Here is a 17,601-nt window from a genome sequence, read left to right as displayed (position 1 = left end):
AATATGCCTTTCGATCCGGGGTCATACAAATTATCTGCTTTTATTGTTATAGAAATATTGGAAGAAATACAACCATTTCAACTTATAAAACAAATTTAGGGCTTTTCACTACCTGAGCTGGTTTCAGCACCACAGTGTTCCCTGCTGCAAGACAGGCGGCCATTTTCCAGGCCAGCATCATCAGAGGGTAGTTCCAGGGCACAACAATACCGCACACTCCGATTGGCTCGCGCTTAGTGAACGTCAGATTGCGGCTCGGTGTTGCATGGTTGATTGGGATTGTCTTGCCCTTTAAATGGCAATTATAATGTCTTTATTGACAAGTCAAGAGCAAAAAACTCATCATGGAAAAACCCCCACCAAAGCTTATTGACCTACTTCGTTGACTAAATGTACAAAGAACTAGGAAAACATGACCAAATTAATAGCCAAACCAGCTTCGTCTGCTATATTCCAGGGTAAATAACTCAGGAATGTTTGGATGAAAAGTTTCTTGCACATCTAGACATTTGAAGTTTCAATTAAATTGCTTTAGAAATATGAATGTAATTTATTAACAAATTTAACATCTGTTGCTACTGCCATGCCCATGACTAATTTCAAATGCTGATTGCTCTGGAATGTGTATTACAAGTTTCAAGTTTAATGGCCTGATAGATGAGGATGAAATTCACTCAACAAGTGTAACACTTTGTGACTTTGGCCCAACTAAAACGGTGACAGACTGAACAAACAACAGAGTGACTCAAAAATACCATCTTAAACTTTGTTTGGGAAGTTACTACTGATGAACATAAGCATTTATTGTAAATTCATACAAGACAGATCCATTATATTGTGGTTCGCGCGATCCACAGATCGCAATAGAGATAAATCCGGATTGCGATATAGCCCATTCATGCATGATGCATATGTTTGCAGAAGCATAGTTTGACAATCTCAACAAAGGCTATTTACCTACATTCTTGGATTATGTGATATACCCATATGTTATACATTATTCCATGTAAGTATTTTCGGGGTAATTACACTTTACCGGTGCGTAAAAAAGAACGCAAAAGCGTACCCTAACCCGCAACACCTAACACAACACCTAATAATCCTTTTTATACCATATATTTCCTTAGTATCCGGGGCTATCGCCCCCAAACCCCCGCTTTGACTACAGTGGTAAACAACTGCGTACCGGTAAAGTGCAATCTAGCCGTATTTTCAAATATATAACGGACCGCAATATAACAAAGTTACAGTGTATTTCCTGCCCCCATATCAACTGACCTGTATCTTGTCACACCATCCAGCAAAGTATCTGAAGGTGTCAATGGACATGCCGACATGGGTCTTCAATGCCAGGGTATAGACGGCGCCAGAGTCAAGAGTCTCAAGTGTAGCCAACTCTTCCTTGTGTGCCTCCATCAGGTCTGCCAGTCTGGAGAAGCAGGAATAAACATGAGTACTAGTTTTGGAAAAGGGTGCTACATGCGTGTGCGTAAAGTTTCATCCCAGATTAGCCTTTGCAGTAATGATAGACTAATTAAGGACAACACTTTGCGCCATAATTGTTTTATCTTTAAGAAGGGAGATCCTTTAAGCAAATCAAAGCCCAATGTGTCATCCCTGATGAGCCTTGGATTTTACACACATACCATAAGAGCACAGCTCATATTTTGTGTATGCAGGGGTGGGATTTAAGAACCACCTAAGGGGAGGAAAATGACAGGATTTAGTTAAACTCTTCATTTTTAAATAGATCCAGAAAAGTTAATCACTATTTGTAAAATAAGTTTGACATTGAAAGGGAGGATATCAGCTGAAAGGTGGAGCAATCACACCTCTGTGTTTCACATAATAATGTCATTTCTATTATTCAGGTTGAACAATTAGGTAGAAAAATGCAGTTTGGATTTGAAGTGCAAAAATACAAAACAATGCTGTACCTTTAATTCTGATTTGAATTAATAAAAAAACAAACAGTTTAAATATATATTGTTTTGCTAGCTCAAATAGTTTATTTACTTTGAATGTGTTTTAATCATACAACACTCATTTTGTGTATCTATTTTAACGTTGTATATGCAAACACAATGGTAAACTTTGCTTACATCTACTTACTTGTACATGAGTTTGCCGCGGTCTCTGGCATTCATTTTACCCCAAGGACCCTCCTCGAATGCAGCCTGCCAGAAGAAAGATGGGCTGACAAATATGTATCCTGTAGCATGTCTTCAATAATTATAAATGAAGACCAATTCAGGTTTTGACACAGATAGTTTAATGTTCACCACCAATATTATGAACATATTCTTTTCCATTAATTAACAATAACAAACATGACAGCACATAATTTTCAGAAAAAGACTCCACTCCTCTTTGTTAAAGTTTAACTACTAAACAGGCAATATCAAAGTGAATCAAAGGATTATAAAATCAAACAAGAGCACCGCATAACAGGTGCCAATGCTTTGCTGAGGGTGTAGTTTTGAATAAATGAAAGCTTGTCAGAATTTTTTTTATAGGTCACAGTGACCTTGACCTTTGACATAGTGACCCCAAAAAATGGGTGTGGCGTGTAGAACTCATCAAGGTGCATCTACATATGAAGTTTCACAGTTGTAGGTGGAAGCACTTTGATTTTAGAGCCAATGTTAAGGTTTTAGCACGGCGGATGGCAGATGCCAGACGGCAGACGACGAGCTGGCTATGACAATACCTTGGGTTTTTTCTGAAAACAGCCGAGCTAAAATTGTGAATGTCGTTGACATCTGTAAATGTGTCTATTATATTGTTCCTTTCAAGCATTCCTCGTACTTTCATCAAAGAGTTACCCTTTGGTTTCTTGATAACCATGGTTGATTATCTAAACAACACAGATTTGGTAATTTTTGATAAATCATGCAATACCCAAAATCTGTGTATTAAGCAGGCAGTATTTCAGAATTTAGCCTTCATATCAGTTTTTGTCAGCAAAGGAAGATACAATTTTCTGAAGACTAATTATGGTTATTTTAACCAATGATAAACATTTTGAAAAACTGGATCTATGAGTGGATAGGTCTTTAAACAAAATCGTTTTTAATTGATCAAAATTAGGAATACTTCAATTATTTTTTCATAATCCATTTGAACTTCAAATTTATGCTTAACTCCTTCCCACTCAAAACAGAAATCAGCCTTAAATGAGAGCAGCCTGCGAGTAACTGTTAGTTCATGTTTAAAGCTGTTTGCTGCTCATCAGTATCTTAGGGTTGGAAATGAAGTCTTCAAAACTTAAATCCATTAAGAAAAGTCTATGATTTTGTGTGATTTTGTAAGGGACAACAAACAAGTCAGAATGCATATCTGAGTGGTAAGGGGTTATTTTAGTAACAAGTAATTGTGTTTGTCCATGTATGATGAGCCTTACCTTGGCAGCCTCTACTGCCCTGTTGACATCCTCAGGTGTACCCTTTGCTACCTCACATATCACCTGAAATATAGGAAACCTCACATATCACCTGACATAAAGGAAACCTCACATATCACCTGAAATATAGGAAACCTCAAATATCACCTGACATAAAGGAAACCTTACATATCACTTGACATAAAAGAAACCTCACATATCTCATGACATAATAGAAACCTCACATATCAACTGACTTAAAGGAAACCTTACATTTCAACTGACATTAAGGAAACCTCACATATCAACTGACATAAAGGGAACCTCACATATCAACTGACGTAAAGGAAACCTCACATTTCAACTAAAATAAAGGAAACCACACATATCAGCTGGCAAAAAGGAACCCTCACATATCACTTGACATAAAAGAAACCTCACATATCACTTGACATAAAAGAAACCTCACATATCAATTGACATAAAGGAAACCTCACATATCACCTGGCATAAAGGAAACCCACATATCAATTGGCATAAAAGAAACCTCACATATCAACTGGCATAAAGGAAACCTCACATATCTTATGACATAAAGGACACCTCACATATCACTTGACATAAAAGAAACCTCACATATCACATATAATAATAGAAACCTCACATATCAACTGGCATAAAGGAAACCTCACATATCAACTGACATAAAGGAAACCTCACATATCACCTGACATAAGGGAAACCTCACATATCACATGAGATAAAGGACACCTCACATATCACCTGACATAAAGGAAACCTAACATATCACCTGTAATAAAGAAATCCTTACATATCATTTGACATAAAGGAAACCTCACATATCACTCAACATAAAGGAAACCTCACATATCACTCGACATAAAGGAAACCTCACATATCACTCAACATAAAGGAAACCTCACATATCACTCGACATAAAGGAAACCTCACATAACAACTGAAATAAAGAAAACCTCACATATCATCTGAAATAAAGCAAACCTCACATATCACCAGGGAAGCAACAACTATCTCACATATGTAGGCAAATGTTCCATGGAATCAACAAATAGATGAGCAATAAGACAGCATGCAATCTTGGCTACCTCACAAATCACTTGAAATGTAGGAAATGATAAATGGAAACCTGAAACTTAGGAACATTTCCACAGACAGAACTTGGTTGATGAGAAACTTGACAGCATGGCGTATTAATGCTTCCATGTATAAAACAACAAATAAAGGCATTTCCAGTAATACCTGGTAGATGGCGGAAATAAAAAATATGAATTTGCATTTCGTGTTTGAAGTCTGTGTACTTGTATAACTTATTTTGTGTTGGCAGTTTTAAAGTTCTTGTCAGGTGTCTTTCAAAACATAAATTGCCTACAAAAAGCATGTATTTTACACAATGTTTATAATCTATGTGTTCAAACATACCTGTTCATTGGTAGGGTTGATGGTCTTGAAAGTTTTCCCGTCTGAGGAGTCCAAAAACTCGTTGTCAATGAACAGCTGGTATGGAATGGTCAGCGCCATATTGTTGGCATTCATCTTCACCTGGGTAACCAAGCAACAATGAGCGGCGCTCTAAGAAAACAGGGCTTAATGCATGTGCATCAAGTGTAATCCAAGATAAGCCTGTGTAGTCCGCACAGGCTAATCATGGACAACATTTTCTGCCTAAACTGGATTTTGTTTAGAAGAGACTTCCTTTACACAAAAAATTGCCTGAAATAAGAGTGTCATCTCTGATTAGTCCTTTAGAAAGTGTCATCTCTGATTAGCCCTTTAGAAAGTGTCATCTCTGATTAGCCCTTTAGAAAAGGTCATCTCTGATTAGTCCTTTAGAAAGTGTCATCTCTGATTAGCCCTTTAGAAAGTGTCATCTCTGATTAGTCCTTTAGAAAGTGTCATCTCTGATTAGCCCTTTAGAAAGTGTCATCTCTGATTAGCCCTTTAGAAAGTGTCATCTCTGATTAGCCCTTTAGAAAGTGTCATCTCTGATTAGTCCTTTAGAAAGTGTCATCTCTGATTAGCCCTTTAGAAAGTGTCATCTCTGATTAGCCCTTTAGAAAGTGTCATCTCTGATTAGTCCTTTAGAAAGTGTCATCTCTGATTAGCCCTTTAGAAAGTGTCATCTCTGATTAGCCCTTTAGAAAGTGTCATCTCTGATTAGCCCTTTAGAAAGTGTCATCTCTGATTAGCCCTTTAGAAAGTGTCATCTCTGATAAGCCCTTTAGAAAGTGTCATCTCTGATTAGTCCTTTAGAAAGTGTCAACTCTGATTAGCCCTTTAGAAAGTGTCATCTCTGATTAGCCCTTTAGAAAGTGTCATCTCTGATTAACCCTTTAGAAAGTGTCATCTCTGATTAGCCCTTTAGAAAGTGTCATCTCTGATTAGCCCTTTAGAAAGTGTCATCTCTGATAAGCCCTTTAGAAAGTGTCATCTCTGATTAGCCCTTTAGAAAGTGTCATCTCTGATTAGCCCTTTAGAAAGTGTCATCTCTGATTAGCCCTTTAGAAAGTGTCATCTCTGATTAGCCCTTTAGAAAGTGTCATCTCTGATTAGCCCTTTAGAAAGTGTCATCTCTGATTAGTCCCTTTAGAAAGTGTCATCTCTGATTAGCCCTTTAGAAAGTGTCATCTCTGATTAGCCCTTTAGAAAGTGTCATCTCTGATTAGCCCTTTAGAAAGTGTCATCTCTGATTAGCCCTTTAGAAAGTGTCATCTCTGATTAGCCCTTTAGAAAGTGTCATCTCTGATTAGCCCTTTAGAAAGTGTCATCTCTGATTAGCCCTTTAGAAAGTGTCATCTCTGATTAGCCCTTTAGAAAGTGTCATCTCTGATTAGCCCTTTAGAAAGTGTCATCTCTGATTAGCCCTTTAGAAAGTGTCATCTCTGATTAGCCCTTTAGAAAGTGACATCTCTGATTAGCCCTTTAGAAAGTGTCATCTCTGATTAGCCCTTTAGAAAGTGTCATCTCTGATTAGCCCTTTAGAAAGTGTCATCTCTGATTAGCCCTTTAGAAAATGTCATCTCTGATTAGCCCTTTAGAAAGTGTCATCTCTGATTAGCCCTTTAGAAAGTGTCATCTCTGATTAGCCCTTTAGAAAGTGTCATCTCTGATTAGCCCTTTAGAAAGTGACATCTCTGATTAGCCCTTTAGAAAGTGTCATCTCAGATTAGCCCTTTAGAAAGTGTCATCTCTGATTAGCCCTTTAGAAAGTGTCATCTCTGATTAGCCCTTTAGAAAGTGTCATCTCAGATTAGCCTTTTAGAAAGTGACATTTCTGATTAGCCCTTTAGAAAGTGTCATCTCTGATTAGCTCTTTAGAAAGTGTCATCTCTGATTTGCCCTTTAGAAAGTGTCATCTCTGATTAGCCCTTTAGAAAGTGTCATCTCTGATTAGCCCTTTAGAAAGTGTCATCTCTGATTAGCCCTTTAGAAAGTGACATCTCTGATTAGCCCTTTAGAAAGTGTCATCTCTGATTAGCCCTTTAGAAAGTGTCATCTCAGATTAGCCCTTTAGAAAGTGTCATCTCTGATTAGCCCTTTAGAAAGTGTCATCTCTGATTAGCCCTTTAGAAAGTGTCATCTCTGATTAGCCCTTTAGAAAGTGTCATCTCTGATTAGCCCTTTAGAAAGTGTCATCTCTGATTAGCCCTTTAGAAAGTGTCATCTCTGATTAGCCCTTTAGAAAGTGTCATCTCTGATTAGCCCTTTAGAAAGTGTCATCTCTGATTAGTCCTTTAGAAAGTGTCATCTCTGATTAGTCCTTTAGAAAGTGTCATCTCTGATTAGCCCTTTAGAAAGTGTCATCTCTGATTAGTCCTTTAGAAAGTGTCATCTCTGATTAGCCCTTTAGAAAGTGTCATCTCTGATTAGCCCTTTAGAAAGTGTCATCTCTGATTAGTCCTTTAGAAAGTGTCATCTCTGATTAGTCCTTTAGAAAGTGTCATCTCTGATTAGTCCTTTAGAAATTGTCATCTCTGATTAGCCCTTTAGAAAGTGTCATCTCTGATTAGTCCTTTAGAAAGTGTCATCTCTGATTAGCCCTTTAGAAAGTGTCATCTCTGATTAGCCGTTTCGAAAGTGTCATCTCTGATTAGTCCTTTAGAAAGTGTCATCTCTGATTAGCCCTTTAGAAAGTGTCATCTCTGATTAGCCCTTTAGAAAGTGTCATCTCTGATTAGCCCTTTAGAAAGTGTCATCTCTGATTAGCCCTTTAGAAAGTGTCATCTCTGATTAGCCCTTTAGAAAGTGTCATCTCTGATTAGTCCTTTAGAGTGTGTCATCTCTGATTAGCCCTTTAGAAAGTGACATCTCTGATTAGCCCTTTAGAAAGTGTAATCTCTGATTAGCCCTTTAGAAAGTGTAATCTCTGATTAGCCCTTTAGAAAGTGTCATCTCTGATTAGCCCTTTAGAAAGTGTCATCTCTGATTAGCCCTTTAAAAAGTGTAATCTCTGATTTGCCCTTTAAAAAGTGTCATCTCTGATTAGTCCTTTAAAAAGTGTCATCTCTGATTAGTCCTTTAGAAAATGTCATCTCTGATTAGCCCTTTAAAAAGTGTCATCTCTGATTTGTCCTTTAAAAAGTGTCATCTCTGATTAGTCCTTTAAAAAGTGTCATCTCTGATTAGTCCTTTAGAAAATGTCATCTCTATTTGGCCCTTTAGAAAGTGTCATCTCTGATTTGCCCTTTAGAAAGTGTCATCTCTGATTAGCCCTTTAGAAAGTGTCATCTCTGATTAGCCCTTAAGAAAGTGACATCTCTGATTAGCCCTTTAGAAAGTGTCATCTCAGATTAGCCCTTTAGAAAGTGTCATCTCTGATTAGCCCTTTAGAAAGTGACATCTCTGATTAGCCCTTTAGAAAGTGTCATCTCTGATTAGCCCTTTAGAAAGTGTCATCTCAGATTAGCCCTTTAGAAAGTGTCATCTCAGATTAGCCCTTTAGAAAGTGTCATCTCTGATTAGCCCTTTAGAAAGTGTCATCTCTGATTAGCCCTTTAGAAAGTGTCATCTCTGATTAGCCCTTTAGAAAGTGTCATCTCTGATTAGCCCTTTAGAAAGTGTCATCTCTGATTAGCCCTTTAGAAAGTGTCATCTCTGATTAGCCCTTTAGAAAGTGTCATCTCTGATTAGCCCTTTAGAAAGTGTCATCTCTGATTAGTCTAGTCCTTTAGAAAGTGTCATCTCTGATTAGCCCTTTAGAAAGTGTCATCTCTGATTAGTCCTTTAGAAAGTGTCATCTCTGATTAGCCCTTTAGAAAGTGTCATCTCTGATTAGCCCTTTAGAAAGTGTCATCTCTGATTAGTCCTTTAGAAAGTGTGATCTCTGATTAGTCCTTTAGAAAGTGTCATCTCTGATTAGTCCTTTAGAAATTGTCATCTCTGATTAGCCCTTTAGAAAGTGTCATCTCTGATTTGCCCTTTAAAAAGTGTCATCTCTGATTAGTCCTTTAAAAAGTGTCATCTCAGATTAGCCCTTTAGAAAATGTCATCTCTGATTAGCCCTTTAGAAAGTGTCATCTCTGATTAGCCCTTTAGAAAGTGTCATCTCAGATTAGCCTTTTAGAAAGTGACATTTCTGATTAGCCCTTTAGAAAGTGTCATCTCTGATTAGCCCTTTAGAAAGTGTCATCTCTGATTTGCCCTTTAGAAAGTGTCATCTCTGATTAGCCGTTTAGAAAGTGTCATCTCTGATTAGCCCTTTAGAAAGTGTCATCTCTGATTAGCCCTTTAGAAAGTGTCATCTCTGATTAGCCCTTTAGAAAGTGTCATCTCTGATTAGCCTTTTAGAAAGTGTCATCTCAGATTAGCCCTTTAGAAAGTGTCATCTCTGATTAGCCCTTTAGAAAGTGTCATCTCTGATTAGCCCTTTAGAAAGTGTCATCTCTGATTAGCCCTTTAGAAAGTGTCATCTCTGATTAGCCCTTTAGAAAGTGTCATCTCTGATTAGCCCTTTAGAAAGTGTCATCTCTGATTAGCCCTTTAGAAAGTGTCATCTCTGATTAGACCTTTAGAAAGTGTCATCTCTGATTAGTCCTTTAGAAAGTGTCATCTCTGATTAGTCCTTTAGAAAGTGTCATCTCTGATTAGCCCTTTAGAAAGTGTCATCTCTGATTAGTCCTTTAGAAAGTGTCATCTCTGATTAGCCCTTTAGAAAGTGTCATCTCTGATTAGCCCTTTAGAAAGTGTCATCTCTGATTAGCCCTTTAGAAAGTGTCATCTCTGATTAGTCCTTTAGAAAGTGTCATCTCTGATTAGCCCTTTAGAAAGTGTCATCTCTGATTAGCCCTTTAGAAAGTGTCATCTCTGATTAGCCCTTTAGAAAGTGTCATCTCTGATTAGCCCTTTAGAAAGTGTCATCTCTGATAAGCCCTTTAGAAAGTGTCATCTCTGATTAGTCCTTTAGAAAGTGTCAACTCTGATTAGCCCTTTAGAAAGTGTCATCTCTGATTAGCCCTTTAGAAAGTGTCATCTCTGATTAACCCTTTAGAAAGTGTCATCTCTGATTAGCCCTTTAGAAAGTGTCATCTCTGATTAGCCCTTTAGAAAGTGTCATCTCTGATAAGCCCTTTAGAAAGTGTCATCTCTGATTAGCCCTTTAGAAAGTGTCATCTCTGATTAGCCCTTTAGAAAGTGTCATCTCTGATTAGCCCTTTAGAAAGTGTCATCTCTGATTAGCCCTTTAGAAAGTGTCATCTCTGATTAGCCCTTTAGAAAGTGTCATCTCTGATTAGTCCTTTAGAAAGTGTCATCTCTGATTAGCCCTTTAGAAAGTGTCATCTCTGATTAGCCCTTTAGAAAGTGTCATCTCTGATTAGCCCTTTAGAAAGTGTCATCTCTGATTAGCCCTTTAGAAAGTGTCATCTCTGATTAGCCCTTTAGAAAGTGTCATCTCTGATTAGCCCTTTAGAAAGTGTCATCTCTGATTAGCCCTTTAGAAAGTGTCATCTCTGATTAGCCCTTTAGAAAGTGTCATCTCTGATTAGCCCTTTAGAAAGTGTCATCTCTGATTAGCCCTTTAGAAAGTGTCATCTCTGATTAGCCCTTTAGAAAGTGACATCTCTGATTAGCCCTTTAGAAAGTGTCATCTCTGATTAGCCCTTTAGAAAGTGTCATCTCTGATTAGCCCTTTAGAAAGTGTCATCTCTGATTAGCCCTTTAGAAAATGTCATCTCTGATTAGCCCTTTAGAAAGTGTCATCTCTGATTAGCCCTTTAGAAAGTGTCATCTCTGATTAGCCCTTTAGAAAGTGTCATCTCTGATTAGCCCTTTAGAAAGTGACATCTCTGATTAGCCCTTTAGAAAGTGTCATCTCAGATTAGCCCTTTAGAAAGTGTCATCTCTGATTAGCCCTTTAGAAAGTGTCATCTCTGATTAGCCCTTTAGAAAGTGTCATCTCAGATTAGCCTTTTAGAAAGTGACATTTCTGATTAGCCCTTTAGAAAGTGTCATCTCTGATTAGCTCTTTAGAAAGTGTCATCTCTGATTTGCCCTTTAGAAAGTGTCATCTCTGATTAGCCCTTTAGAAAGTGTCATCTCTGATTAGCCCTTTAGAAAGTGTCATCTCTGATTAGCCCTTTAGAAAGTGACATCTCTGATTAGCCCTTTAGAAAGTGTCATCTCTGATTAGCCCTTTAGAAAGTGTCATCTCAGATTAGCCCTTTAGAAAGTGTCATCTCTGATTAGCCCTTTAGAAAGTGTCATCTCTGATTAGCCCTTTAGAAAGTGTCATCTCTGATTAGCCCTTTAGAAAGTGTCATCTCTGATTAGCCCTTTAGAAAGTGTCATCTCTGATTAGCCCTTTAGAAAGTGTCATCTCTGATTAGCCCTTTAGAAAGTGTCATCTCTGATTAGCCCTTTAGAAAGTGTCATCTCTGATTAGTCCTTTAGAAAGTGTCATCTCTGATTAGTCCTTTAGAAAGTGTCATCTCTGATTAGCCCTTTAGAAAGTGTCATCTCTGATTAGTCCTTTAGAAAGTGTCATCTCTGATTAGCCCTTTAGAAAGTGTCATCTCTGATTAGCCCTTTAGAAAGTGTCATCTCTGATTAGTCCTTTAGAAAGTGTCATCTCTGATTAGTCCTTTAGAAAGTGTCATCTCTGATTAGTCCTTTAGAAATTGTCATCTCTGATTAGCCCTTTAGAAAGTGTCATCTCTGATTAGTCCTTTAGAAAGTGTCATCTCTGATTAGCCCTTTAGAAAGTGTCATCTCTGATTAGCCGTTTCGAAAGTGTCATCTCTGATTAGTCCTTTAGAAAGTGTCATCTCTGATTAGCCCTTTAGAAAGTGTCATCTCTGATTAGCCCTTAGAAAGTGTCATCTCTGATTAGCCCTTTAGAAAGTGTCATCTCTGATTAGCCCTTTAGAAAGTGTCATCTCTGATTAGCCCTTTAGAAAGTGTCATCTCTGATTAGTCCTTTAGAGTGTGTCATCTCTGATTAGCCCTTTAGAAAGTGACATCTCTGATTAGCCCTTTAGAAAGTGTAATCTCTGATTAGCCCTTTAGAAAGTGTAATCTCTGATTAGCCCTTTAGAAAGTGTCATCTCTGATTAGCCCTTTAGAAAGTGTCATCTCTGATTAGCCCTTTAAAAAGTGTAATCTCTGATTTGCCCTTTAAAAAGTGTCATCTCTGATTAGTCCTTTAAAAAGTGTCATCTCTGATTAGTCCTTTAGAAAATGTCATCTCTGATTAGCCCTTTAAAAAGTGTCATCTCTGATTTGTCCTTTAAAAAGTGTCATCTCTGATTAGTCCTTTAAAAAGTGTCATCTCTGATTAGTCCTTTAGAAAATGTCATCTCTATTTGGCCCTTTAGAAAGTGTCATCTCTGATTTGCCCTTTAGAAAGTGTCATCTCTGATTAGCCCTTTAGAAAGTGTCATCTCTGATTAGCCCTTAAGAAAGTGACATCTCTGATTAGCCCTTTAGAAAGTGTCATCTCAGATTAGCCCTTTAGAAAGTGTCATCTCTGATTAGCCCTTTAGAAAGTGACATCTCTGATTAGCCCTTTAGAAAGTGTCATCTCTGATTAGCCCTTTAGAAAGTGTCATCTCAGATTAGCCCTTTAGAAAGTGTCATCTCAGATTAGCCCTTTAGAAAGTGTCATCTCTGATTAGCCCTTTAGAAAGTGTCATCTCTGATTAGCCCTTTAGAAAGTGTCATCTCTGATTAGCCCTTTAGAAAGTGTCATCTCTGATTAGCCCTTTAGAAAGTGTCATCTCTGATTAGCCCTTTAGAAAGTGTCATCTCTGATTAGCCCTTTAGAAAGTGTCATCTCTGATTAGCCCTTTAGAAAGTGTCATCTCTGATTAGTCTAGTCCTTTAGAAAGTGTCATCTCTGATTAGCCCTTTAGAAAGTGTCATCTCTGATTAGTCCTTTAGAAAGTGTCATCTCTGATTAGCCCTTTAGAAAGTGTCATCTCTGATTAGCCCTTTAGAAAGTGTCATCTCTGATTAGTCCTTTAGAAAGTGTGATCTCTGATTAGTCCTTTAGAAAGTGTCATCTCTGATTAGTCCTTTAGAAATTGTCATCTCTGATTAGCCCTTTAGAAAGTGTCATCTCTGATTTGCCCTTTAAAAAGTGTCATCTCTGATTAGTCCTTTAAAAAGTGTCATCTCAGATTAGCCCTTTAGAAAATGTCATCTCTGATTAGCCCTTTAGAAAGTGTCATCTCTGATTAGCCCTTTAGAAAGTGTCATCTCAGATTAGCCTTTTAGAAAGTGACATTTCTGATTAGCCCTTTAGAAAGTGTCATCTCTGATTAGCCCTTTAGAAAGTGTCATCTCTGATTTGCCCTTTAGAAAGTGTCATCTCTGATTAGCCGTTTAGAAAGTGTCATCTCTGATTAGCCCTTTAGAAAGTGTCATCTCTGATTAGCCCTTTAGAAAGTGTCATCTCTGATTAGCCCTTTAGAAAGTGTCATCTCTGATTAGCCTTTTAGAAAGTGTCATCTCAGATTAGCCCTTTAGAAAGTGTCATCTCTGATTAGCCCTTTAGAAAGTGTCATCTCTGATTAGCCCTTTAGAAAGTGTCATCTCTGATTAGCCCTTTAGAAAGTGTCATCTCTGATTAGCCCTTTAGAAAGTGTCATCTCTGATTAGCCCTTTAGAAAGTGTCATCTCTGATTAGCCCTTTAGAAAGTGTCATCTCTGATTAGACCCTTTAGAAAGTGTCATCTCTGATTAGTCCTTTAGAAAGTGTCATCTCTGATTAGTCCTTTAGAAAGTGTCATCTCTGATTAGCCCTTTAGAAAGTGTCATCTCTGATTAGTCCTTTAGAAAGTGTCATCTCTGATTAGCCCTTTAGAAAGTGTCATCTCTGATTAGCCCTTTAGAAAGTGTCATCTCTGATTAGTCCTTTAGAAAGTGTCATCTCTGATTAGTCCTTTAGAAAGTGTCATCTCTGATTAGTCCTTTAGAAAGTGTCATCTCTGATTAGTCCTTTAGAAATTGTCATCTCTGATTAGCCCTTTAGAAAGTGTCATCTCTGATTAGCCCTTTAGAAAGTGTCATCTCTGATTAGCCCTTTAGAAAGTGTCATCTCTGATTAGTCCTTTAGAAAGTGTCATCTCTGATTAGCCCTTTAGAAAGTGTCATCTCTGATTAGCCCTTTAGAAAGTGTCATCTCTGATTAGCCCTTTAGAAAGTGTCATCTCTGATTAGCCCTTTAGAAAGTGTCATCTCTGATTAGTCCTTTAGAAAGTGTCATCTCTGATTAGCCCTTTAGAAAGTGACATCTCTGATTAGCCCTTTAGAAAGTGTAATCTCTGATTAGTCCTTTAGAAAGTGTAATCTCTGATTAGCCCTTTAGAAAGTGTCATCTCTGATTAGCCCTTTAGAAAGTGTCATCTCTGATTAGCCCTTTAAAAAGTGTCATCTCTGATTTGCCCTTTAAAAAGTGTCATCTCTGATTAGTCCTTTAAAAAGTGTCATCTCTGATTAGTCCTTTAGAAAATGTCATCTCTGATTAGTCCTTTAGAAAGTGTCATCTCTGATTAGCCCTTTAGAAAGTGTCATCTCTGATTTGCCCTTTAAAAAGTGTCATCTCTGATTTGCCCTTTAGAAAGTGTCATCTATGATTAGTCATTTAAAAAGTGTCATCTCTGATTAGTCCTTTAGAAAATGTCATCTCTGATTAGTCCTTTAGAAAGTGTCATCTCTGATTAGCCCCTTAGAAAGTGTCATCTCTGATTAGTCCTTTAGAAAGTGTCATCTCTGATTAGTACCATTTTTGAACTCAACCAACATATCATTTAGGCAAACATTTTGACAAAGTAACATGAAGATTGGGCATCAAATTCTATAGTGTTCACAAGTTTTTCTTTTTTTTGACCTAGTGACCTAGTTTTTGACCCAGCCTGACCCAGTTTCAAACTCAGTCGAGGAATCAATGGGACAAATGTTCTGACCACATTTCATGAAGATCAGACAATAAATGTGGCCTCTAGAGTGTTCACAAGGCAAAATGTTGATGACGGACGACGCACGACGGACGACAGACAAAAGGCGATCACAAAAGCTCACCATGAGCACGTTGTGCTCAGGTGAGCTAAAAAAGAAGACTATAAATAGTTACTGTTCATGATCACTCTATTTTTCCTAAAACTCATCTATTCATTTTACAGTGAATACTTCAGTGTTCAAATTAAAATATTATTGCAAAATTAGATAAAGGCAAATAGTAAAAATTGAAAAGCTAAAATATTTCCTATAAAATTAAATTTAATATAACTGAAAATTATAACACGTGGATAAATATTCATACTGCTCATCGTAACAACCCTACAGTTATAAAAGCCTGTAATGTGAAAGTTCTTTTACCGGTAAGTGAAATTTTAATACGGTTAAATAGTGAATTGAGTTTTAGATTAAATTTAAATTAAGTATTAATTTTAAAAAAATGTTCGAAAGTGTGAGTTTGTGACGTACTTTAGGGAAGGGGGTCCAAGATTTTGTAACAGTTTGTGACATGCCGGGGTAAAAATGGTAAACAAAAGCGTGACATGCTTTATCAACGACCCCTTGGTGTGAAATTCACACACATGTTTAAAGCTTTAGATTTAAGAAATGTATTACACTTTATAAAGAAGTAAAAGCAACCTTTGAAACTAAAATACCTTTATTATGAAAGCCCTTTAGAAAGTGTCATCTCTGATTAGCCCTTTAGAAAGTGTCATCTCTGATTAGCCCTTTAGAAAGTGTCATCTCTGATTAGCCCTTTAGAAAGTGTCATCTCTGATTAGCTCTTTAGAAAGTGTCATCTCTGATTAGCCCTTTAGAAAGTGTCATCTCTGATTAGCCCTTTAGAAAGTGTCATCTCTGATTAGCCCTTTAGAAAGTGTCATCTCTGATTAGCCCTTTAGAAAGTGTCATCTCTGATTAGCCCTTTAGAAAGTGTCATCTCTGATTAGCCCTTTAGAAAGTGTCATCTCTGATTAGCCCTTTAGAAAATGTCATCTCTGATAAGCCCTTTAGAAAGTGTCATCTCTGATTAGCCCTTAAGAAAGTGTCATCTCTGATTAGCCCTTTAGAAAGTGACATCTCTGATTAGCCCTTTAGAAAGTGTCATCTCTGATTAGCCCTTTAGAAAGTGTCATCTCTGATTAGCCCTTTAGAAAGTGTCATCCTTGATTAGCCCTTTAGAAAGTGTCATCTCTGATTAGCCTTTTAGAAAGTGTCATCTCTGATTAGCCCTTTAGAAAGTGTCATCTCTGATTAGCCCTTTACAAAGTGTCATCTCTGATTAGCCCTTTAGAAAGTGTCATCTCTGATTAGCCCTTTAGAAAGTGTCATAACTGATTAGCCCTTTAGAAAGTGTCATCTCTGATTAGCCCTTAAGAAAGTGTCATCTCTGATTAGCCCTTTAGAAAGTGACATCTCTGATTAGCCCTTTAGAAAGTGTCATCTTTGATTAGCCCTTTAGAAAGTGTCATCTCTGATTAGCCCTTTAGAAAGTGTCATCTCTGATTAGCCCTTTAGAAAGTGTCATCTCTGATTAGCCCTTTAGAAAGTGTCATCTCTGATTAGCCCTTTAGAAAGTGTCATCTCTGATTAGCCCTTTAGAAAGTGTCATCTCTGATTAGCCCTTTAGAAAGTGACATCTCTGATTAGCCCTTTAGAAAGTGTCATCTCAGATTAGCCCTTTAGAAAGTGTCATCTCTGATTAGCCCTTTAGAAAGTGTCATCTCTGATTAGCCCTTTAGAAAGTGTCATCTCTGATAAGCCTTTTAGAAAGTGACATCTCTGATTAGCCCTTTAGAAAGTGTCATCTCTGATTAGCCCTTTAGAAAGTGTCATCTCTGATTTGCCCTTTAGAAAGTGTCATCTCTGATAAGCCCTTTAGAAAGTGTCATCTCTGATTAGCCCTTTAGAAAGTGTCATCTCTGATTAGCCATTTAGAAAGTGACATCTCTGATTAGCCCTTTAGAAAGTGTCATCTCTGATTAGCCCTTTAGAAAGTGTCATCTCTGATTAGCCCTTTAGAAAGTGTCATCTCTGATTAGCCCTTTAGAAAGTGTCATCTCTGATTAGTCCTTTAGAAAGTGTCATCTCTGATTAGCCCTTTAGAAAGTGACATCTCTGATTAGCCCTTTAGAAAGTGTCATCTCTGATTAGTCCTTTAGAAAGTGTCATCTCTGATTAGCCCTTTAGAAAGTGTCATCTCTGATTAGCCCTTTAGAAAGTGTCATCTCTGATTAGCCCTTTAAAAAGTATCATCTCTTATTTGCCCTTTAAAAAGTGTCATCTCTGATTAGTCCTTTAAAAAGTGTCATCTCTGATTAGTCCTTTAGAAAATGTCATCTCTGATTAGTCCTTTAGAAAGTGTCATCTCTGATTAGCCCTTTAGAAAGTGTCATCTCTGATTAGCCCTTTAAAAAGTGTCACCTCTGATTTGCCCTTTAGAAAGTGTCATCTCTGATTAGTCCTTTAAAAAGTGTCATCTCTGATTAGTCCTTTAGAAAATGTCATCTCTGATTAGTCCTTTAGAAAGTGTCATCTCTGATTAGCCCTTTAGAAAGTGTCATCTCTGATTAGTCCTTTAGAAAGTGTCATCTCTGATTAGCCCTTTAGAAAGTGTCATCTCTGATTAGCCCTTTAGAAAATGTCATCTCTGATTAGTCCTTTAGAAAGTGTCATCTCTGATTAGCCCTTTAGAAAGTGTCATCTCTGATTAGCCCTTTAGAAAG

At 37.4% G+C, this 17,601-nt stretch overlaps 1 protein-coding gene across 3 annotated transcripts in view; it reads right to left on the bottom strand.

Annotated features, from left to right (window-relative positions):
- The window catches only part of LOC127868705 (cytosolic 10-formyltetrahydrofolate dehydrogenase-like), a 107,318-nt gene that overhangs the window by 18,822 nt on the left and 70,895 nt on the right, over window positions 1-17,601 (bottom strand). For all 3 annotated transcript variants that reach the window (XM_052410706.1, XM_052410714.1, XM_052410723.1), the window contains exons 10-14: window positions 4,844-4,963; window positions 3,404-3,466; window positions 2,113-2,177; window positions 1,279-1,429; window positions 113-289 (exon numbers count right to left, since the gene is read on the bottom strand). In XM_052410706.1, coding sequence (XP_052266666.1) covers window positions 113-289; window positions 1,279-1,429; window positions 2,113-2,177; window positions 3,404-3,466; window positions 4,844-4,963 — 576 coding nt within the window. The remainder of the gene's footprint in view (window positions 1-112; window positions 290-1,278; window positions 1,430-2,112; window positions 2,178-3,403; window positions 3,467-4,843; window positions 4,964-17,601) is intronic.

The sequence above is a fragment of the Dreissena polymorpha genome, chromosome 1 (assembly GCF_020536995.1).
Source record: "Dreissena polymorpha isolate Duluth1 chromosome 1, UMN_Dpol_1.0, whole genome shotgun sequence".
Classification (NCBI taxonomy): Eukaryota; Metazoa; Mollusca; class Bivalvia; order Myida; family Dreissenidae; genus Dreissena; species Dreissena polymorpha.
The sequence above is the reverse complement of the archived record's forward strand: the minus strand, read 5'-3'. Positions and strand labels throughout refer to the sequence as shown.